The sequence below is a fragment of the Carcharodon carcharias genome, chromosome X (genome assembly GCF_017639515.1).
Source record: "Carcharodon carcharias isolate sCarCar2 chromosome X, sCarCar2.pri, whole genome shotgun sequence".
Taxonomy (NCBI): Eukaryota; Metazoa; Chordata; class Chondrichthyes; order Lamniformes; family Lamnidae; genus Carcharodon; species Carcharodon carcharias.
Window position 1 is genome coordinate 6,703,554 of NC_054507.1, and position 23,521 is coordinate 6,727,074.

Here is a 23,521-nt window from a genome sequence, read left to right on the forward strand (position 1 = left end):
CTTTCCTCTTGAGACAACCCGGTCATTCCAGATGTCAATCTAGTAAATCTCCTCCGAACCGCCTCCAACACATTTACATCCTTCCTTAAATAAGGAGACCAAACCTGCACACAGTATTCGCGATGTGGTCTCACCAATGCCCTGTATAACTGAAGCATAACATTCTTACTTTTATGTTCAATTCCTCTCGTAATAAAGGATCACATTCCTTTAGCCTTCTTAATTACTTGCTGTACCTGCAAGCTAACTTTTTGTGACTCACATACTAGAACACCTAGGTCCCTCTGCACCTCGGAATTCTGCAGTCGTTCTCCATTTAAGTAATACTCTGTTTTTTTACTCTTCCTGCCAAAGTGAACAACTTCATATTTTCCCACATTATACTCCATCTGCCAGATTTTTGCTCATTCACTCAACCCATCTACATCTGTCTGCAACCTCCTTATGTCTTCTTCACAACATACTTTCCTACCTATCTTTGTGTCATCTGCAAATTTAGCTACCATTTCTTCACTCCCCTCATCTAAATCATTGATATAAATTGTAAAGAGTTGAGGCCCCAGCACAGACCCCTGTGGGACTCCACTCGTCACATCCTGTCAATCAGTAAAAGACCCATTTATGTATACACTGTGTTTTCTGCCAGTCAGCCAATCTTCTATCCATGCTGATATGTTACCCCCTACACTGTGCGATTTTATTTTCTGTAATAACCTTTGATGTGGCACCTTATCAAATGTCTTCTGGAAATCCAAGTACAGTATGTCTACAGGCTCCCCTGTATCCACAGCACATGTGACTCCTTCAAAGAACTCTAATAAATTGATTAAACATGATTTCCCTTTCACAAAACCATGCTGACTCTTCCCAATTACCTTGAGTTTCTCTAAGTGCCCAGCTATAACCTCCTTAATGATCAATTCTAAAACTTTCCCCATGACAGACGCCAAGCTAACTGGCCTATAGTTTCCTGTTTTCTACCTCCCTCCCTTCTTGAATAGAGGGATTATATTTGCAACTTTCCAGTCTGATGGAACCTTTCCAGAATCTAGTGAATTTTGGAAAATTAACACTAACACATCTACTACCTGATTAGTCTCCTCTTTTAAGACCCTAGGATGAAGTCCATCAGGGCCCGGTGACTTGTCAGCCCACAGCTCCATCAGTTTGATCAGTACCGCTTCCCTAGTGATTGTAATTTCATCAAGTTCCCCTCTCCCTTCCGCTTCCTGACTTACAGCTATTACTGGAATGTTTTTTGTATCCTCTATAGTGAAGACAGAAGCAAAATATTTTTTCATTTCATCCACCATTTCCTTATTATCTACTATTAACTCCCCACTGTCACTCTCTGGAGGACCAACATTCACTTTACTTACTACTTTCCTTTTTAAATACTTGTAGAATCTCTTGCTATCCATTCTTGCATTTCTAGCTAGCCTCCTCTCATACTCTAATGTCTTTCTCCTGATGAATCTTTTTAGTCACTCTCTGCTGTTCTTTATATTCTGACCAATCATCTGGCCTGCCACTCATCTTTGTGCAGTTATATGCTCTTTCCTTAAGCTTGATGCTTTCCATAACTTCTTTACTTAACCACGGGTGGTGGGTCCTCCCCTTAGAATTTTTCTTTATAGTAGGAATGTACTCATTCTGATTATTCTGAAATATCCCCTTAAATGTCTGGCACTGCTTCTCTATTGATCTATCCTTGAGCCTAGTATCCCAGTTCACTTCAGCTAGCTCAGCTTTCATCCCCACATAGTTGCCCTTATTTAAGTTTAAGACACTAGTCTTAGACCCACTCTTCTCCCTTTCAAACTGGATGTAAAATTCAATAATATTGTGGCCATTGCTACCTAGGGGTGCCTTCACTCTGAGCTCATTAATGAATCCTGTCATTTCAATGCCAATGTGTCCTTTGGTGCCTTAGCAAACCTTTCTTCAACTTCTTCCTATCAACAGTGATTTACTTGGACTCTACAGGTTGTGATGGAAATTTACAGAGCAAGAACCTAGGGTTGCCAACGGTGATTAAATGTGTTCCTGAAGCTTTCATCACATGACTTGCCCCACACTACAGCCATTAGTGGGCCAACACATCCATCCTTGTGCCTCACTGCCTTCCTATGCCAATTGGAAAGCAAAAAGACTCATTACCCAATAGGATGATGCTTGATGGTCAGCCAAACAGCATTTCCCTCCCCCCATTTTCAATATTTTTATACCTGGTAAAGAGAAATGTTAAAAGAAAATGACAAAACAAAAATCTTTTTGAAAGTCCCTATGATTTTTCTCCAGGGCTGCACACAGCAGTGTCCTGGAGATTGATTCCTGGAGACTCCAGGCCAGTCCTGTAGCCCATCCTTAGTAACCCTGTGGGAATCCTGGGGATGGTTTGGGACATCACGGAGTGGGACTTGCATGAATGGTTTGACATTCTGGTCACTTAGATGTGCTTGAACTAACAGGGCCTTTTCCTTTTAGGTTCAAAGTGCGTTTAAGAGGCAGTGGTCCAAGTACAAGGTCCAGTACAGCCACCAGTTGATGAACACAGAGGGCTCTCACTCCAATGTGACATCCTTGACAGAGCTCACCCGATATTCCCCCACGCAGACCACCAATAACAACCACACCAACGGCAAGAGCTGCTCTGAGATTGTGCCACTGAAAGTACCAGGCATTCCCATCTGAGGGACACTCTCTTATTGAGGTCATTAATGAATCCTGTCATTTCAATGCCAATGTGTCCTTTGGTGCCTTAGCAAACCTTTCTTCAACTTCTTCCTATCAACAGTGATTTACTTGGACTCTACAGGTTGTGATGGAAATTTACAGAGCAAGAACCTAGGGTGGCCAACGGTGATTAAACGCATTCCTGGAGCATTCATCACATGATTTTTAAAACTTCCTTCAATATCTGCAATATAGAGAAAGAAAAACGAGCATTTCCTTTATATAGCGCCTTATCCTGTGTCTCAGGAATCTCTCTGTGCTCTCGTTACAAGGAATTTGAGGTGTAGTCTTATGTCACTAATATATATGTAGATATTTCTGGAGCACACAGCTGGTTCCCTCTCTCCACCCCCCCCTCCCCCCCCCCATCACCCCAAGAATGAAACTCTGTGACTCATTCATTGTGAGATTTTCTGAACAGTTTGACAAACATTGTCCAGGAATAAAGGCCTTAGGATTGGAATTTCAGAAGTCACGAAAGCATTTCAACAATGATTTACATTTCTTCCGGACTTTTCACATAGAAGTGAAACATTGCAAGCCACTTTCTTTCATTGCTGGATATCTCTGTGACACCCTGGGGAACTTTGTGACGGAAGTGGTCTTGACATCTCCTGGCTTGTGGAGTGGGGTCTGGACGAGAGCCAGTTACACACGAGACAGGGCAAAAAATAGTGCATTTCTATAGTGCCTTCCAAGGCCTCAGGACAGCTCAATATGTCAATGTACTTTAGAACTGTTCTTTAGTGGGGAAATGTGACAGCTTGCTTTGCGTTTTGAATAATTTCCATTTAATTGTCTCTGGTTCCAGTAAACAGTGATCCTTCATTTAACACGCTATTCCTAGGAATGCACAGGTCAGCTAGAGATACCAGTTGAATTGGGACCTTTATTTAAAGGATTATTTACTCCAGCCTCTCTGTATCTTTTAACAAATTGACTCTGGGGATTTCTGCTCACCACCTAGAATTTTTCTATTAAGAAACAAATGCTGTGTCTAAAGTTTACCTGATATGTTTCTGCCCCTTCCTCTCAGGGTGTGACTTCTTGTCAAATTATGCGCATATTTGGGAGGCCTGGTCAGATCCTGGTTGTTTGCTTGTGCCTCTGTTCTGGAAAATTCTCTGCAATATTCAAGAGTTTTCCCCTGGATTTCAGAGGTGAGAAATCAGACAATATGGAATCTGGGGGACTGTAAATGGGGCACTGAGTGTTAGTTCAAAGCAGCAATTTAGTCACCTCTCCCTGGGTTCTGATTCTGGCTTTTTACTCACTTGATATAAATCAGCAGTTGGGGGGGAGTTTATTGTCATTTAAATGCCACTGTCACTTGCATCCCCGGCATTCTGCAATGTTCCACCAAAAACTTTTACTTGTTAACCATTTCTCAATCTTGTAGTCCCTCAGCAGTTGGTGGGTCTGTTTGTGAAACTGTAAGAGATTACAATAATCCATGGATTATTGCTGGCTATAACAGTGATGACTCTGCTCTTAGTGACATCACCAAAAAGACAGGAAGCTACACAGTCGGAAGAGCCCAGGTTTAACTGCTCTCAGCTGGGGCTTGGGGAGTTAGAATTGCTTAAGTGCCTCTGGGTTAAGAAGAGAGAAAAAGCAACCAGGGTTCCAGCACTTTGTGCCATCCATGCATTTGAAGACGTTGGGCAAACATCAGGCTTCAGCTATGATGATGCCCCCCCAAGGTCAAATGACCCGAACGCACTCATTTCTTAAGCTCATTCATGAAGGATAGTCACCAAGAAAGGCAACAGTTAACTTATTCAAGACAAGTGGGGAGAAAATAAAATTAAATATTTCACTCCCAGCCCCCGCTTCAGTTCCTGCTCAACCTCTGTAACCAGTTACGAGGTGAGGTTATATAGCAGACATTTTATTTACTTTATATTGCCTCTCCTCATTCTTTCAACTTTAGACCTGTGTTAAATTGCATCTACCAACCTGTCCATTTTACCAATTTATCTATGTCCTCCTGAAGTCTGTCGCTGTCCTCATTGTTTATTACAGCTCTGAATTTTGTATCATCAGGAACCTTTGAAACAATGCCCTGTATACCTAAGTCCAGGTCATTTATATCAAAAAGAGCAGTGGTCCTAACACTAGTCCCTTGGGAACACCAATGCATACTTCCTGCCTCACTTTCCTCCTTAAAAACACCCCTTAAAACTACTTCCTTTGACCACGCTTTTGGTCATCTGGTCTGATATCTCCTCGTGGCTCAGTGTCATATTTTGTTTTATAATGTCACTTGGGATGCTTCATTATGTTAGAGGTGCTATATAAATATGATTTGTTTCCAAGAGTTTTGTGTTCCCTTTTATGTTAGTCACAAATGTATTTGCATAATCTCTCTTTGCCCCTCACTCCCTTTTTTAAATTTCCTTTGTACTTCCTATATTTAACTTGGTTCTCGACCATATTATGAACCTTTATAATAATAAGCCTCCTTTTCCTGTCTCATTTTAATCTGTATCTTCCGTCACCCAGGGAGCTCCAGTTATAAGTACCCTTCCTTTTCCCATAATGGGACTGTGTCTGTTACTGAACCATCTCTTTGAAGGCCTCCCATTGTTTAATTAGTTATTTGCCTACCCATTTTTGATTCTAATCCACCTGGCGCAAATCCCATTTCAACACACTGTAGTTAAACTGCCTCCAGTTAAGTATTTTTTTGCTCCAATGTTCCTTGTTCTTTTTTGTAACTATTCTAAACCTGATGATATTATGATCACTGTTTCCCAAATGCTCTCCCACTGAAACATACTCCACTTCATTCCCAGAACTAGATCCAGCAATGCTTCCTTCCTCATTAGGCTGGAGACACACTGAATAGGAAATTTCTATTGTACATAGTTCAGGAATTATTCCCCCCTTTGTCCTCTACACTCTTACTATTCCAGTCTGCATTAAGATAGTTGAAGTCCTCTATTAGCACTACTCTGTAGTTCTTGTATCTGTCAGTAATTTCCCTGCAAATTTACAATATTATGCCTGCAGCACAAGACCTCTTTTATTGTTCCTTAATTCTGACCAAATAGATTTTGTCTTTGAACCCTCAACTACATCATCCTTCTCCAGTGTTAGGGAACACAATTGAAGAATAAGAGGTCTTCATTTTAAGATGGAGAGGAGAAATTTTCTCTCGGAGGGAATTCTCTTCCCTAGAGAGCAGTGGAGGCTGGGTCACTGAATTTATTCAAGACAATGTTAGATTTTCGATAGACAAGGGAGTCAAGGGTTAGGGGATCACATGGCAAAGTGGAGTTGAGACCACAATCAGATCAGCCATGATCTCGATTGGTTGAGCTGGCTCAAAGAGACAAGTGGTCTACTCCTGCTCCTTAGTTTTATGTCCCTACGTTATGATAGTTTATTTCATCAATACAGTCACTGTCCCCTGGCTTTTTTTCCTATCTCTCCCCCGAGTACTTTGTACTCGGGATTATTAAGTTCCCAATCCTTTCTTTGAACAAGGTCTCTATTATTGCCACTATATATCTCCATATGGTGACTCATGCCTGCAGCTCATCCACCTTAGCTGCCATTTCCATTATATCCAAACACATGTACTCCAAACCCATTTAACTGCTTCACATTTGCCTCCTATCTGATCCCTCCTATTTCTGAACTATTTGTTACTCGAGTACTATTTGTCTCCCCCAGTTCTCTGTGCCCCTTATTTCTCCTCTCTAATCTTTCATCTTGGTGTCCACCCCAACCTTCCCCGCCTACCACCCCACAAAATGAGTTCAAAACCTCCCCTCATGGAATTTATCCTTGAAATGAGACAAATTCAGCGACAAGCTACTCCTGAGTAAATAGCATTCTCAAAACTCATGGTCTGTTCTCTAATAATCAATTGTCATGAATACATTATGCTCTTGTTGATTTACAACATACTGCTGCTTCTTGTATAAGCTTTTAAACATATCTAACAATAAAAAAAAAGAATATTCACCCAAAGGCATCAAAATCCTTTTTGTCAACTCATGACTGAGGCTTCCTCTCAGTCCCAGTGTGAGAGCTATTTCAGCAGCGAATGAGGTACTTTTGAAGTGTAGTCACTGTTGTAATGTGGGAAACTCAGCAGCTGATTTGTGCACAGGGAGATCCCAGAACAGAAATGTGATAGTAACCAGATAATCTGTTTTGAGTGATGTTGGTTGAGGGAACACTGGGGATAATTCCTCTGCTCTTCTCTGAAAATTGCCATGGGATGGTTAACATCCATCTGAAAGGGACCTCAGTTTCATATCTCATCCAAAAGACAGCATCTCTGCTAGTGAAGAACTCCCTCAGTACTGCAGTGAGAATGTTGGTCTGGGTTGTGTGTGTGCAAGTGTCTGGAGTGGGATTTGAATCCATGACCATCTGAGTCTAAACCAAGCTGTCATACAGCCTAAGTTAACAGCATCAGCTTTGATATACTTTACACAGTAACAAGGATCAGAGAAAAGAGCACACAATTATGGAAATATCTTTTATTTAAAGCATATAAACATCTGAATTATGTACATATCTTTGATATAATATAGTGCACAAGGTCGATTATTGGTACAAAAGAATTGGTAGGAGACTGCCACATGCCAAAGGTAATTTCTCAAAAATATCCACAATCAAGAAGCAATTTACAATCACTCAAATTATATCAAAGATCAGGTGGGGAGAAACTGGAACCATGTTTTACTTTGAACTCTATTTGCGCCCCTTTCAGGGAACCTCAGCTTAAGACACAGTAATGTTATAGAAATCTCTCAAAAATTGTACATAAAATGAAATGGTTTCCACTCAAAAGTCCCTTTACCTCAGTACAATGCTTGCAGTATACAGCAAGTATCAGCTCCTGTTCACATACTTATTGTGCAGTGGATCACCAAATCCAGCTCTGATTCAGACAGGATAAACATCTCCTTTGTCAGTTAGCTGGAAGGGTCTAACATCAAATACATTTACAAAGTGTCAGTCATGTTACTACTGAATAGGGATCCATAGCACAAGCAGGGCCTATGACTGGGCAAGGTCACCTCAAACAAGCAGGGGAGTGGGAAGCTGCAGAAAATACCAAAACGCTATTGGGCCAACAGAGGAAAAAGGAGAGTAGGACTGGACTACGAGGCCTTTTGCAGGGTTCAATCCACATCTGTAAAGAAGTGGTTAAAGGGGAAGCAGCAGATTGTTTTTTAAATGCCTTAAATAGCCAGATGGGCTACCTGATAGCTGCAGCATTACCTCGAACTGATCTGTCTCTGTTCTATACAAGTGATGTTATTTATGTCACAAGTGACATTTCAGCCGTGTCAGGTTCTGAATATTGAAATCATTTTGGACCTTTGGGGTTGAAGGGTATGGGGGAGGGGGGAGCAATGCAGGAAAGAGAGAGAAAGTCCAGCTAACGCCCAAAGATAGCTCTCACTCATAAACCACATAATCTCCACGTCTTACCACTAGCATTCTTCCCAAGTTTCACTTTATGTCGTGCAATGCTAAGAGTCTAGGGTAGATCTAAAAGACGCTTTAATACCACACACGTTCTTACATGGTGCTTTTCATTCCTTGTAGAATATTTTATTTTCAAACTTAAAACTCTTATTAATGGGAATTAAAATTCGATATTACGAGAAAACATTACTCTGGTGCTGAGTCGCTGACCTCATCCTGACAGCGACGGAGGCATCAATCATCCTCAACACCCTGGGCTAATGGGACAGAGTACTCAGGCAAGGTCTCTGCATCTGATCACTGCCAACTCACCCCTGCTGGACATTGTTAGGGTCACTACTGCCCCCTGCTGGACATTGTTAGGGTCACTACTGCCCCCTGCTGGACAGTGTTAGGGTCCCTACCGCCCCCTGCTGGACAGTGTTAAGGTCACTGGCGGCCTCTCCCCACTCTCCACCCAACTTCCTAGCTACTTCATGATGGGATTATTTATTTTAAAATGACAGACTGAGGGGTGAGTGTTTTGAGTTATTCTATAACATTCTGGACACGGGCTGAAGCGAATGTGAAAGTAAAGTGTAAAGAGAATGTTTTACAGACACAAAAAGCACGAACTCCGCTTAGTCTGAAGAGGAACAAACTTTTCATGAAATACTGACGTTCTTTAGACACTGTCCTTTTTCATCCAATGAATCCCCAGTATAAGCAGGAGCATCTGTAGCTGAACTATGGTGAGGACTGTGTCATATAAAGTCCTCCTCTGTATGACACCATCCTGATACTTCCAGAGTTCAATGACAAGGACTTCAGTTCCCCCCAGAGTGTTTTTAGTGTACATTAACTGTATCTACATGCTCCAATAGCAACACAAAGCTTCTGACCAAAGCTTCACATCTTTCCCAGTATCGTGCAGGTGCACCAACGAAATATCAGGGCTACAAACTGAGAAACAGCATACTATTGGTAGCATTACAACAATACAGACTGACTGGTACCAATGGTACAATAGAAGGAAAGAACAGGAGCGCTCATTTGCAGCAGATAGATCAATACCAACTGAAAAGGGCAGATATTAGTGGGGCTATTTCCTAACTGGATCACTCACCTTACTTTGTGCTGCTGGGTTGTAATGATTGCTACCACAGTGATGATAATAACAGGGTCAGTTGGGCAGCCCTGTTAGTAGTGTGGGTAAGGCACTCTACACAGAACCTGGTATGGGGAGTGGACAGTTCATATCTGCGTGTTCCCTGATGATCATGGATCTCAGGTCAAGAGCTAGTGAATTTGTATTCTGCTGGTTACAGGACACTGAAGAGCTGTACTGACAGGCAGGAGCAGACTCCTTGAAAACATTCCTTTGAAAGCAGCTTGCCGACAGCAAACAAGGAGGAAACCAATTCAGATCTTCTTATGTTTTGCCGTCTAGTAATGATTGTTTAATAGCTCTGAATGTGCACATAGACAGCAGCATCAGGAACTGGTCTTATCAAATGCCACGGGTGTGCAATTGAGGTAATTAATATTGGGATATAGTAACTGCAAAAGATTTGAAAGCTGCAATGGATTTTTAGTGTTTTAAAGCAGGATTTAACAGATAATGAAGGAAAACAATCAAAATAGACACTTGTCCTATGGAACTGTTTGTTAAATACACCAATGGAATCGCAGAGTTACATAAAATGGCCAAATATAATGGTCAATATTGCGCACCCTTTGTGGTGTTAGGGGCTCCATCCCAGCCAGTAGGTGGCAGTAGGAAGAAGAACATGCTGTGTTCAGGAAGAAGTGGATGAACAGCTCAGCCGCTTAAAGGATGCAGATCAACTTTAACCTTTTCGCCGTTGCTAAGCATTCCGATGGTGGGGTAGAACCCTCCAGATGGTACTGGTGCTTCCTTCCTGCCAATTATCTTTCCATTTCGAGTAAAAAATACCTGAAAGAGATTTTCAAATTAAAACGTGCACTGCAAAGTGAGGGGTACTGTACAGTGTAAACATAGCATCAACAGAAATGGGCAATCTCAATTCAAGCTTCAACACTTTGACAATTGGTGCACTGCTCTTACTGGAAGGTACCTCCCTCAACCTGTGATTGAACACCAGTCTTATGGTGCTGCCTGTATACTGTAAAATTAAAGCAGTATAGCCTGTAATCAACACCAGCCCCAGATAAGCTGGTGGGACAGTGTGTTGGCAAAGCAAAATGTGACAGGGGCTCAGGTTGAATTTGTCCAATCCATTCATGTCCTGATGTGCTCACAGCTGATGGAGGATTCAGTCAGTAACCTGATTCATCAGTGCAAGAAGCGTTAGCTGTAGTTGACATGACTCATGGATACCTCTCTCAAAACATGCTAGATTTCCAAATTCACATCTTGGCTCCCACTGGGCTACAATTCAAAGGCAAATTGTAATCTTTCAGCTTTGTTCTCTTGAAGGATATTTATGTTGTGCCTGATTATCTCACTCAGGAAATCCCAAAATGTTTCACTATGAAGTGTAGTCACAGTTTTACAGTGAGGGAATGCAGCTACCAATCTCCACACAGCAAGGTCCCACAGTCGACAATCGGATGAGTACCACATGAATCTGTTGCAGTGATGTTGGTTGAAAGATAAATATTGACCAGGGTAGTGGTCAGTCACTTTTACCTCTTCTCAAAAAGATGGCACCTCTGACAGTGCAGCACTCCCTCAGTGCTGCACTGGAGAGTCAACCTAAATTATCTGCTCAAGTCTCTAAAGTGGAACTTGAATCCACAACCCTTCTGACTAAGAGGTGAGAGTGCTGCCAAGTGAGCCACAGCTAACACTTCACTCAGTTTCTAAGGTAACTCCATGCCTTTAATAACATTCCAAATCTAGACAAGATTTTCTCACTTCTGCACAGACAAGAACACAAGGTTGCCTGTGGGGCAGTCCTTCCCTCACCTCCAGCTGACATTCTCTCTCTCACTTCACTGCAGTCTCGCTGTGTTGCTATCGAGACTTTCCACACTGCCTCCTACTCTATTCTTTCCTGGGACTTTTGCAATCTGCAGTCTTTTATCCCCTAATTTGACATAATCTAATAACTTGCTGCTTGACCTCAACTATTTTACTCCTGTACTATGGTCCAATACATTTACAGTCCTTCCTAATCAAACTACATTTCATTACTGATGCGGATGAGTGTCAGCTACCTCTGCTCCTGGGATGACCTTTAATAGAAGCAAAAAATCTCTCTGTACATTGCTTGAGGTACTGAGTCTATCCTCTGACTCCACAGGGACTTTGACATTTCAAAAAGTAGATCATAACAGCAGAACTCAGTTCATGAACAGAGCCATCTGCCAAGTGATGTTTAATTGTAACTAGCTCATCTTGTGTGATACCCAAATAACCTCGAAGGAGCAGAGATAAGTGCACTGATGCATATTGTCTGTTGGCACTGTTAGAACGCAAAGGTATCTGTCAGAGGGGATTACATGACTTCACTGAACTCTTGTTCAGCAATAATGTACAATGGAAGGAGAGAGAGGTAGACTTTACAAACAGGTGCAAAATGCCAGTGTGCTAGGTTCAAAAGCCATGGTTCTCCACTCACAAGTACCAGGACTGCTCATCAACTTGAATATGCCAGTAACATAACTTAGCTCCGACCTGTCCTTATTCCCATCTGGTCTGCTCGGCCCAGCATTCTACAGAAGCAGGAGAAAGAACTGACTGTAGAACAGAGCAAACAGTGGACAAGAGAAGTGCTTTCGTACTGTTACTTTCTTTCCATCATATTCTTGTTCCATTTCCTCTCCTTCATCCTCTTCCTCCTCATCATTAAAATACATGATGTTCCTCACACGCCTCTGTTTGGGCTTCACTTCTGCAGCATCAACACAATCATCGCTGTCAGCTGTAGAAAGATACATATGTCAGTCAGGACAAAGTTCTTAGACAAACTTTCAAATTACAACAGGAATCATGAATAGGGCCCAACTGGGAACAGTTAGGCTGCAGGATGCTCCATCAAACTGGGACTGGTTCATTAGTTAGCCCACAGGAATATGAAACCGGATCTATATATGACAGGCGCTTATGATGTAGAATGTGGCTACCATGTAAATCCTGGTTCAGTCCAACTTGTTTCCTTAAAGTTTTTGGGATTGAAATATGATTATTTCATGACATTTCAGCCAAAGAATTGGACTCATAAGTTACAATTAAATAACTGCCTGTAGAATGTTCTCTTTCTTGGAATGGATACATCGATCAGTCTCTAGGAGTGTGCCTTTACTGTTTTCTAGTTACAATCCTAACTCTTGCTGGTCTGGACATGACTTATACATTTGACAGACCTGCAGAAAAGCAAATGCTCACTTATTCCAATCAACAGTTAGTAAAAGATATGAAGATTATTCCAAATGGAAATTCTGCTTTTATGTTTGTAAGAAATGACATTTTACAAAATCAGACAGCTTCTCTCATGTCCCAAAATCTTAACAACAGCAATGTAGAGTGCATTCTAACTCTCAGCAAGTTTGGTTCTGAAATAGGAGCCCCAGAAATAATTATCCATAAGACACAAAGGTTTGCATACTTTTTCTGTGGTGGAGCTCCTATGCATGCAGGGCTTACTGGGGTTCTCCCATCCCCACACACAGAACCCATAGACCTTGCCAGGCTAAGCTGAATGTTGGCAGTGAGCTTCCAGCAGCATTAACATACTCACTCCCACAGAGCGCCACAATCTCGGTAATTGACTGCACTAAGCATTGTAGCGCTTTAAATTGTAAAATCACACTAACTCATTAGTAACACTGGACAAAAGGAATACAACAGTACTGTGCATTCATAACAATATTCATTGCTGAAAAGAGAGACATGTTATCAAAGCTTCTGTTCTTGCACTCATCAGGACAAACGCAAGAATGCCAAATTTCAAATGATCCCAACAATTTATACTGCAGGAGAAAATAGCTGATTGGTTGGCAAGTTGACTCTGATTGGCTGAGGCATATCCATGGAGAAAGCAACTGGGAACTATGGGCTTCCCAAGCTCCTGGGAAATACAAAAAAAAGTGCAAGGCTTGAACATATTCCTTCTGGTTGAAGAGAACGGGTCCCTGTGTATGAATGTATGTTGCTTCTAGCAAGTACAAATGAGCTTCATTACGAGCTTGACTGATTATCTTAAATTGGTTATTAGTGCAGCTATTAGCGCACTCAATATTTAAGCTAAAGTGACAGCATAGTTAGGAAGTTGTCTAAAGGACAGAAAGCTACTGGTTGAAGGATGCTTCGCAGAGTGGAGGGAAGTAACTAGTGATGCTCCCCACCAGGTCAGTGTTGCTTATCCCTATATAATTGTTAAGGGCAGGAGTAGAGGGGGGCTTAATTTCTCCTTTCACTGCCGTTCTGTGAACAGAAAGGTGTTTTTAATTTGCTTCCCCTTTTATAAGTGGTGGCATATTTCCTAACCACTCGGTTTTGGTGTGATCCAATTTCTATTAATAAACCCACAGCAAACTTGAGGTAGGATGAACTCAAAGGGTTAATTTATTTGCACACACTCAAACGTGGAAGGAGGGTCACAACATAGCCACCTGTGCATCCATACAGAAAAAGAGGAAGAAGGGTTTACAAGGCAAAGACCACAGCGTACAGAATTATCGTTTCACGTGTGTCCAGAGTCCAGAATCAAAGTTCAATGAAGTATTCCTTCACAGGGGTGGCAGGCTGAAAACTGATACTGTGTAATTCACTTTCCCAGTAGAGTTGATTTCCATGATGAGATAGGCACACAGAGATACATCAGTCTTGTAGGCGATGGTACTGAAGTTCCACTGGAAACAGTGTAGATGGGGCCAGGCATTCACTCTGGGCAGAGATCCTTTTCTGTGAGGCCGCTCGTAGATATTAAAATGCCAGACTGAGTTTGCAGTACAACAAGGCAATGTAACTGGTTCCAGCAGCTAGAGGTTCACATTACATGACTCCCACCTCGCCACATTGTCTTTGACAAGGGATGTGTATCCCTTGTCTGGGTTCCTGGGATGGTTAAATGTTCCAACCATTAAGAATTGAAAGGAAGGTTGTGGGGTCCTTTGGCCTAGCAGACGAATAGACTCTTGTTGGCCAACCTGGGTTAGGAAATGCAGATGGCCTTTGTATAATTCTCTTTGAATCTGGTCTGTGTAGCCCACATGGATGTCATTAGTGTCTCTTCAGAGATAACAAGGTAAGAGTTTGCCTGATACTGCCAGAAAACTCCTTTTGTTCAAGGGTCACAGACAGATATAGCTTCAGCCACTTTAAAAGTTCCTTGTCCAGTTTTTAAAGTTTTAGATATAGCCATGAGGACATCTATATCTATTTTATAAAAATATACACGATAGTTGTTAATAAATCCAATGGGGAATTCAGGAGAAACTTCTTTGCCTAGAGTGGTAGGAATGTGGAACTTGCTACCACAGGAAGCGATTGAGCCGAATAGCATAGTCACATTTAAAGGGAAGCTGGAGAAGCACAAGGGAGAAACGAATAAAGAAAAGAAAGACTTGCATTTATATGGTGCTTTTCATGACTATAGAGTGTCTTCAATGACTATAGAGAGGCTTTACAGCCAACGTTTTGAAGTGTAGTCACTGTTGTAAGAAACACAGTAGCCAATTCACACACAGCAAGCTCCCACAAACAGCAATGTGATAATGACCAGATAATCTGAATAGAAGTACATACTGATAGGATCAGATGAAGAGGGTTATTAGAAAGCTCGTGTGTGGTACAAATTTCTGTGCTGTAACCGCTTTGTAATTAAAAAATTATTAATTATATATGCAGTGAGTGGTAGTGGGCTGGAACTCTCTGCCCACCAGGGTGGTCAAAGCAGAGGCGATCAATGATTTCAAAAGGAAATTGGATGGGCACTTGAGTGAAATAAACTTGCAGGGGTATAGGGATCGAGTGGGGGAAATGGGACAGGCTGGACTGCAAGCCCTATTTCCTATTGTCACTTTTTCACACCTTAGTCAATTTTTCCCTATTGTAAATTTCTAGGTCCATTTTCCATTCAATGTTCCTATGTTATCTATCCCGTCACAAACCATTAGTCAGCCTACAGTTAGAGTACTGGACCCAGTTTTGGTGCCTTACTTTAGGAAGGGTGTTAAGGCCATGGGGAGGGTGAAGAAGGGAATCAATAAGATGGTTGGTTATGAAGATATGCCAAAGCCTCAAAATCAAGAATGGTTACATTACAGAAGGAGGCTATCCGGCCCCAAGTCTGTGCCAGCTCTCCGAATGAGCAATGCACCGAGTGCCAATCCCCCACCTTCTCCCCGTAACCCTGCACATTCTTCCTCTTCAGATAATCAATTCCCTCTTGAATGCCTCAGTTGAATCTGCCTCCACCACACTCTCAGGCAACGCATTCTAGATCCTAACCACTCGCTGCATGAAATAGTTTCTCTTCATGTCGCCATTGCTTCTCTTGCCAATCACCTTAAATCTGTGCCCTCTGGTTCTTGGATCCTTCCACCAATGGGAACAGTTTCTCTCTATCTACTCTGTCCAGACATCTCATGTTTTTGAATACCTCTATCAAATCTCCTCTCAACTTTCTCTTCTCCAATCCATCTACGTGCCATCCTCGTCCCTGGAATCATTTTTGTGAATCTTTTTTTCTAAAGTGTGACACCAGAACTGGACCCTATACTCCAGTGGGGCCAAGCCAGTGTTTCCTACAAGTTTAACATAATCTCCTTGCACTTGTACCCTTAAGGCCCTATTAATAAAGACTCTGGCCATCTTTTCACTGGAGCAGGGAATTGAGAGGAGATCTGACAGAGATGGCAAAATTAAATAGTTTTGATAACGTAATGTGGAAAACCTATTTTGCCTGTAAATACTGACACAATTCTTGGAGCAAAAGGAGATTGAGGGGAGATTTGATCGAGGTGTACAAGATTATGACAGGTTTGGATAAGGCGGGTAAAGAAAAGCTGTTCCCATTAGCTGATGGTACAAGGACTAAGGGGACACAGATTTAAGGTTTTGGGCAAGAGATGCAAGAGGAGATGCAGTAATGTGGTTGACTCTTAAAATGCTCTCTAAACAAGGGCAATTAGGGATGGGCAATAATGCTGGCTTAGCCAGTGATGCCCATGAACGAATAAAAAATAAGGAATGTGAGGAAGAAAATTTTTTAATTCAGTGAATGGTAATGACCTGGAACTCGCTGCTCATGAGGGTGGTGGAAGCGGACACAATCAATGATTTCCACTTGCCTGGATGAGTGCAGCTCCCACAACACTCAAGAAGCTCGACACCATCCAGGACAAAGCAGCCCCACTTGATTGGCACCACATCCACAAGCATTCACTTCCTCCACCACTGACACACAGTAGCAGCAGTGTGTACCCTCTACAAGATGCACTGCAGGAACTCACCAAGGCTCCTTCGACAGCGTCTTCCAAACCCGCAACCTCTACCACCTAGAAGGACACGGGCAGCAGATAGATGGAAGTTCCCCTCCAAGTCACTCACCATCCTGACTTGGAAATATATCACCGTTCCTTCACTGTCACTGGGTCAAAATCCTGGAACTCCCTCCCTAACAGCACTGTGGGTGTACCTACACCACATGGACTGCAGCGGTTCAAGAAGGCAGCTCACCACCACCTTCTCAAGGGCAATTCGGGATGGGCAATAAATGCTGGCCTAGCCAGCGACACCCACATCCCATAAATGAATAAAAAAAAATGCAAAAGGAAATTGGATGGGTTGTTAGAGGAAATAAACTTACAGGAGTATGGGGATCAAGTGGAGGAATGGGCCTGACTGGGTTGCTCTGTGAGGAGCCAGCATGGACTCGATGGACTGAATGGCCTCCTTCTGTACCATAAATGACTCTATGATTCACTGGAGACTCTCTTTAAATACTTCTTAAAAGAATTTATTCGTTCACAGAGGGGGCAGAGCGCAGGGAGTGAGGGCAGGGGGAAGACAGTAAGAATATGAGATTTCATGATTAATGTGTTTTAGGAATATAGCTTTTAGTTTGGGGATAGATTTTTTTTTGAATGAGAGAAAGCTCCCGGTTTGAGAAGCTAGTAAACAGACCGAGGGTGGACTTGTCCCAGATTTGCACAAAGTGTGGTAACAGACGGGAAAAAGGGCAGCTTTTCACACTATGTCAGTCCATTCTTGGCCTCTTTAATAATGCATTCCCAGGAAACCTGCCGGATCGCTAGCGGAACAGCCTCTGACTCGTCTGCCCCGCCGTCACCTCAGGCCTTCAACAATCAGGGTGCCATATTTAAAGAGTGCCCCTGCACACAGCTAGCTCTCTCTAAGGCATTGGGAGCTGCTGCAAAGTCATGGCTGCCAAAGGGAGGAAACATGCGGCCCCCAAATTTAGCAACGCCTCCCTTGGGTGCCGTGAAGTCCTCTACCCCCCGCTCTGGGCAAAGACCAGCAAGCAAGGTCACCAATCCAGCATGGGAGGCGGTGGCAGTGATGGTCAGCGCCAACGCCCTACCAAAGAGGACAGCAGCCCAGTGATCTCCTCCGTTCCGCCAAGTTAAGTCACTCTTCTCATCACTCTCAACTCACAAACTCATCACACATCCACAGGGCCCTCACTCACCGCCAGTTCAAGCAACATCACCTTCACTCTCTCACACTCACCATCATTGTCCTCATCCCACCCATAGCACCACTCACCACCCACACATACCAGGCATCCTTCTCATCTGGCCTGGCAGGCATCCTGCTTACACTCACTCCAACTGTCTTCATGCCTGGGCATGGGTATTAATCACTTAACGTTCACTATTGTGAATAAACTCCCAAGAACGTCTCCTTGTCTACGGCTCCTTGTTATGATGAGCAGTGTTTGTGATGGCTTCATCTCAGACATCCTCGCCTTCAAGGGCCTCATCATTGTCATTCCCTTTGATGTCCTCCTCATTGGAGGATACATGCAGCTCCTCCATCTCCTCCTCAGCCAAGTCCTCCCCCCTTTCCAGCGCCCAAGCGACAATGATGCGCAAAACCCTCGGTGGACTGTATTGCAGTGCTCCACCGGACCTGTGGAGGCACCAGAACCTCATTTTCAAAATGCCTACATAGTTTGCTCCACCGAAGTCTGAGTCATGACATGAGCCTCGCTGTACCATCGCCCAGCTGCAGTCTGAAGCTGCTGCACAGGTGTTACCAGCCCCGGCCTCTGTGGGTAGCCCTTGTCCCCGAGGAGCCAACCCTGCAGCCTCTGTGGACCCTGGAAGATGTCAGGGATCTGTGAGCGACTCAGGATGTAGGAGTAATGAGTGCTCCCTGGGAATTGTGCGCAGACCTGTAGGGTGTGTTTGTGGTGGTCGCAGACAGCTGAACATTGAGCGAGAGGAAGCCCTTGCGGTTGTCGTAGTTGACCGCTTGTTGCCACAGAGATCTGAGCGCCACGTAAGTGCTATTGATGGCACCCTGCACCTGTGGGAAACCTGAGATCCGGGCATATCCGAGCACTCTTGCTTCCTGACTTTCCTGATCCCGGGCGAAATGCACTAAGTTCTGTGTCTCCATGAAGATGGTGCCCGTGACCTCCTGGATACACTTGTGCGTGGAGGCTTGCGAGATCCTGCACAGGTCACCTGTGGAGCCCTGGAAGGAGCCAATGGTGTAAAAATTGAGCACAGCGGTCACTTTCATGGCCACTGGCAGTGGATGCCCTCCATGTTTCCATGGCGCCAAATCCTGCAGCAGGTGGCACATGTGACTGACCCAGTTCCCGAGGCATGTGCAGTTTTTGGTGACCGGTTCTCGGTCATCTGCAGGAATGACAGGCGCTGGCTATTGACTCTGGGTCTGTCGAGCCAAGGCTCATGCTGGATCTTCAGCTGCATGCGCAGCAGACCCTGCCACCCCTTCATCTTGAGGGAGATGCTCCTCCCTTTGCTGAGCCAGGCACCTCTGCCACTCTCTTCTTCTTCCCTGGTCTCTGTAAGCCATGAGGCACACCACCAAATCACCAGGCTTGATCATGATATCCCCCACCTGCAAGATCAAAGAGAAAGACACGCGAGTTAGCATGTGCGTCTCTTCACACATGCAGGAGAGTTCTGGCCACCACTTGGATGGACAGTCTGTAGTGCGCTCACTGGCTGTCCAAAAGCCCACCCAACTCTGCCCCACTTCACCTGACAGATTGGCAGCAGCTTTGCCCATTGGACTGCAGGCTGTGCTCTCAGCTTAGGCACAGGCATTCTTCTAACCCACACTGCAAGGCTGTGCTGTTAGCTTGAACAATGGGGGAGACTGGTCCACATCTTAATAAAGACAGTGCAGGGGCTGTGAGTGTCTCCCTCAGTGACTGCTCCATGGTCACCTTTCACAAGGGGATTGTACAACTTACCCAGTCGGCCAATTGTTCTGCTGCCCCCTGAAATGCACATTAATTTGAAATCTGCGCCCGAGGGGTGAAAAGTTCTGCAGCATTTGGTGATGCTTCCATGATTCTGTGTTGCTTGAGTGGGCAGAAAAGCTTCAGAAGCCCGATTCCAAGCATGCCAATGCTGATGCAGCCAAACGGTCTCAGCTGCAGAAGAATGCTCACTTTTGACAAGTTTTTCCAAGTGTGTGGCCACTTCCCTCACCCCCTTCTCCCCCAACACCCAGCATGCGCTCGAGTCTTTCCTTCAGTCTGCCTGTGCTGCCTTGCTCCCCACCCCTGGTCTGACCCACACTGAAGCCCTTGGCCTGGCACTGCACTGAAAGCCAGCTGGAGAAAGTGACTTGCCTGTGCACCAATGAATGTGCAACGCCACTTCCTTGATGTCCTACAGGCGATACTTGTAAGCGACGCGTAAGGCTGTGTGCACTCATCTCTGAGTTCCCCTCGAAGTTCAGCTCACCGGGTACATGCCTCTTTAAGGCAGTTGTGAAGCGCGCTGTTCTGAAGTCACGCTGATGTGGACAGTAAATTTGACAGTGGGGGGGTGGGGGGCATGTTTCTGGTGAGCAGGGCTTATAATTAGATGCAAATATATTAAAATGACATTCCTGGCGTTGGGAAACGTGTCCTGCCATTGACGGTGGAGCGGACGATCACAAACTGGCTTTACAATGGCCTTCTTGCCCTATCATGCCTGACCTCCCCTGGCACCATGATACCCGATGCCTATGGGGCCGGAAAATTCTGGCCCTAGGGTAACTGCAATTCAAAGGGTGGCCTACGTTTATTTAATAAGGTCAGAGTTGTAAGTGGAAAACACTAAACATTGGACGACCCATCTCTGAGCTTTGTGATGGAGACAGCGAGTCTACAGCTGCCTCAATAAGGGGTTTACAATATTCATGCAATTTTCCCAGATCAAAGAACGGGTGAAAGAAACTGGTAAACAAGGGAAGGTTTTAAAGTATCCATATACTTTTCAGATCAAAGGACAGGTTTAAAGTTGGAGATACTTAGTTTAAGTCATTATCTAGGACATTCCACATGTGCCCTGCTGCTATGGGGATAGATTGCAGGGAGGTTTTATTTTGGTTCTGGTTTTATCTGTGATTACTCACGGAAAAGGGCAGTTGAAGTCAGCCTGGAAGCAGCTTGGAGACAAGTAGAGAGAATCGGCCAGGAGCTGTCAGCCAGTAGCAGTGAGCTATCAGAAACCAAGGGTGTTTTCTGATTTGGAGTCACTAAGCAAGAATGCAATGAGGCCCATGTTTGAGCTAGGGAGTCCACAAACAGTGGGATGGTGCAGGAGAGTTCGAGGGTCATCTAGCCAGATGCTGGTGGAAGGATCCCGAGAAATCGCCAAGAATCTTGAAGAATAGTGGGAATACAGGCGGGAATCAAAGTGAATTCCCGAGAGCTGCGGCGCATCTTGTTTGGTCCCAGGAGAAGTGAAGGAACCCTCAAGATCCTGTATACAGGAACTCTTGGGTGGAAATAAAAGTAGAACAGGAGTGGTCTATTGAGACTTTCCGGTTAAAGAATGCATTTTTAAAAATTCATTTATGGAATGTGGGCTTCGCTGGCTGGGCCAGCATTTATTGCCCGTCCCTAATTGCCCTTGAGAAGGTGGTGGTGAGCTGCCTTCTTGAACCGCTGCAGTCCATGTGGTGTAGGTACACCCACAGTGCTGTTAGGGAGGGAGTTCCAGGATTTTGACCCAGCGACAGTGAAGGAACATAAGAACATTAGAAAAAGGAGCAGGAGTAGGCCATTTGGCCCCTCAAGCCTGCCCTAGCATTCAATAAGATCTGGGGCAGATCAGCCCCAGGCCTCAACTCCTCTTTCATGCCAGCTCCTCATAGCCCTCAACTCCCCGATATTTCAAAAATCTATCTACCTCCTCTTTAAATGCTTTCAGTGATCAAGCCTCCACAACTCTCTGGGGTAGAGAATCCCAGACATTCACTACCCTCTGAGAGAAGAAATTCCTTCACATCTCAGTTTTAAATGAGTCTCCCCTTATTCTGTAACTATGTCCCCTAGTTCGAGATTCCCCCACTAGTGGAAACATCTTCTCAACATCTACCCTGTCAAGCCCCCTCAGAATCTTGTACGTTCCAATAAGATCTTCCCTCATTCTTCTAAACTCTAATGAATAAAGGCCTAACCTGTTTAGCAGTTCTTGATAAGTCAACCCCTTCATCCCAGGAATCAGTCAAGTGAATCTCTTTTGAACTGCCTCCAATGCCTGTATATCCTTTCTTAAATACGGGGACCAAAACTGTACATAGTACTCCAGATGCAGCCTCACCAACACCCTATACGATTGTAACAAGACTTCCTTTTTTAAACTCCAGCCCCCTAGCAATACAGGCCAAAATTCCATTTGTCTTCTTAATTACTTGCTGCACCTCCATGCTAACGTTTTGTGTTTCATGCACAAGAACACCCAGATCCCTCTGTGCTGCGCTTTTTTTAGATAATAGTTTGCCTTTTGATTTTTCCTACCAAAGTGCATGACCTGACGCTTTCCTACATTAAACTCCATCTGCCACGTTTTTGCCCACTCACTCAACCTATCTAGATTCCATATGCCCTCATCACAACACGCCTGCCCACCTATTTTTGTATCGTCAACAAATTTGGATATAGTTCCAAGTCAGGATGGTGAGTGACTTGGAGGGGAACTTCCAGGTGGTGGTGTTCCCATCTGCCTGCTGCCCTCGTCCTTCTAGATGGTAGTGGTCACAGGTTTATGAAATATAGTATTAAGCTAGTAGTACTTGCTTTGTTTAACTCTTGTACAGTGAAGGTTTTTGTTTCAAACGTGAACTCTCGTGGCATAATTTTTTCAGTTGATAACTGGGAGTTCGAATTTCTTTTTAAAAGTTAGTGGTCTCCACCAAGATCATGACATTAAGAAATTACCTAGAACTGAATGCAATACTCCAAATGAGATTTAAACAGATCTTTATACAGCTGTAACATAATGTCTACCTAGTCCAGCCCCTTTGAGATGAAGCCTAACACTACATTCGTGTTTTAATTTTTATTATCTGTTCACTAGTTTTTAGTGATTTCTGTACATGGATCCCTAACTCTGCTCCTGTACAGTTTCCAGTTTTTCATCATTTACAAAACACTCTGGGCCAATTTTCCCGTGTCTAAAGTGGATGACTTCACACTTTCCCACACTGAATTCCCAGCTGCCAGTTTTACCCATTTAATCTATCAATGCCCCACTGCAACTTTCAGCCACCATCTACACTACATAGCATTTTATCTAACTTATTGTTATCAGTAATCGATGAATATGCGGCTCTCTGTTCCTATACATAAATCACTGATAAAGTGAAAAGCTGAGGACCCAACATAGGTCCCTGGGGGCAACACTACACTCAGCCAATTTGAGTACATACCCATTCTCCTACAGTTTCTTACCTTCTAACCAATTCCGTACACATCAAAAGGCTGCCTCCAACAGTATGCACATCTGTATTTTCGAACATTCTCTTGTGTGGCACCTTATTGAGTGTCTTCTGGAAGCCCATACAAGTAACATCCATGTTTATGGAGGGTGGACAATGGAAAGACAAAGCATTGGAAGAATTAAAGCTGGAGGTAACAAAATGGTGGAGAGGGGCTTCAGTGGTGAGGAGCTGGGGGCGAAGAGGTAGCCATTCCTGGGATGGTGAAGGTAAGTGGTATTGATGATGTTCAAGATGTGTGGCAAGAAGCTCAAAGTTGACCATGCCACCAAGGTTGAATATCATTATTGTTCAGTCTGAGACAGTGGTTGGGGAGGTGGACGCATCAGTGACAAATCAGGAGAGCTTGTGGTGCTCACTGAAAATAACGGGACTGTCTTCTCAATGTTCAGCTGGACGAAGTTGGGACTGATC

At 43.9% G+C, this 23,521-nt stretch overlaps 2 protein-coding genes across 4 annotated transcripts in view; one reads left to right on the top strand and one right to left on the bottom strand.

Moving 5' to 3' along the window:
* LOC121273197 (calcitonin gene-related peptide type 1 receptor-like) overlaps positions 1 to 6,717 on the top strand; it is a 184,631-nt gene extending 177,914 nt beyond the window's left edge. The window contains exon 11 of the mRNA XM_041180187.1: positions 2,488 to 6,717. Coding sequence (XP_041036121.1) covers positions 2,488 to 2,694 — 207 coding nt within the window. The 3' untranslated portion in view covers positions 2,695 to 6,717. The remainder of the gene's footprint in view (positions 1 to 2,487) is intronic.
* Positions 6,718 to 7,220: 503 nt separating this feature from the next.
* spryd3 (SPRY domain containing 3) overlaps positions 7,221 to 23,521 on the bottom strand; it is a 301,493-nt gene continuing 285,192 nt past the window's right edge. For all 3 annotated transcript variants that reach the window (XM_041180447.1, XM_041180448.1, XM_041180446.1), the window contains 2 exons: positions 11,944 to 12,083; positions 7,221 to 10,129 (listed from right to left, as the gene is read on the bottom strand). In XM_041180447.1, coding sequence (XP_041036381.1) covers positions 9,995 to 10,129; positions 11,944 to 12,083 — 275 coding nt within the window. In that variant the 3' untranslated portion in view covers positions 7,221 to 9,994. The remainder of the gene's footprint in view (positions 10,130 to 11,943; positions 12,084 to 23,521) is intronic.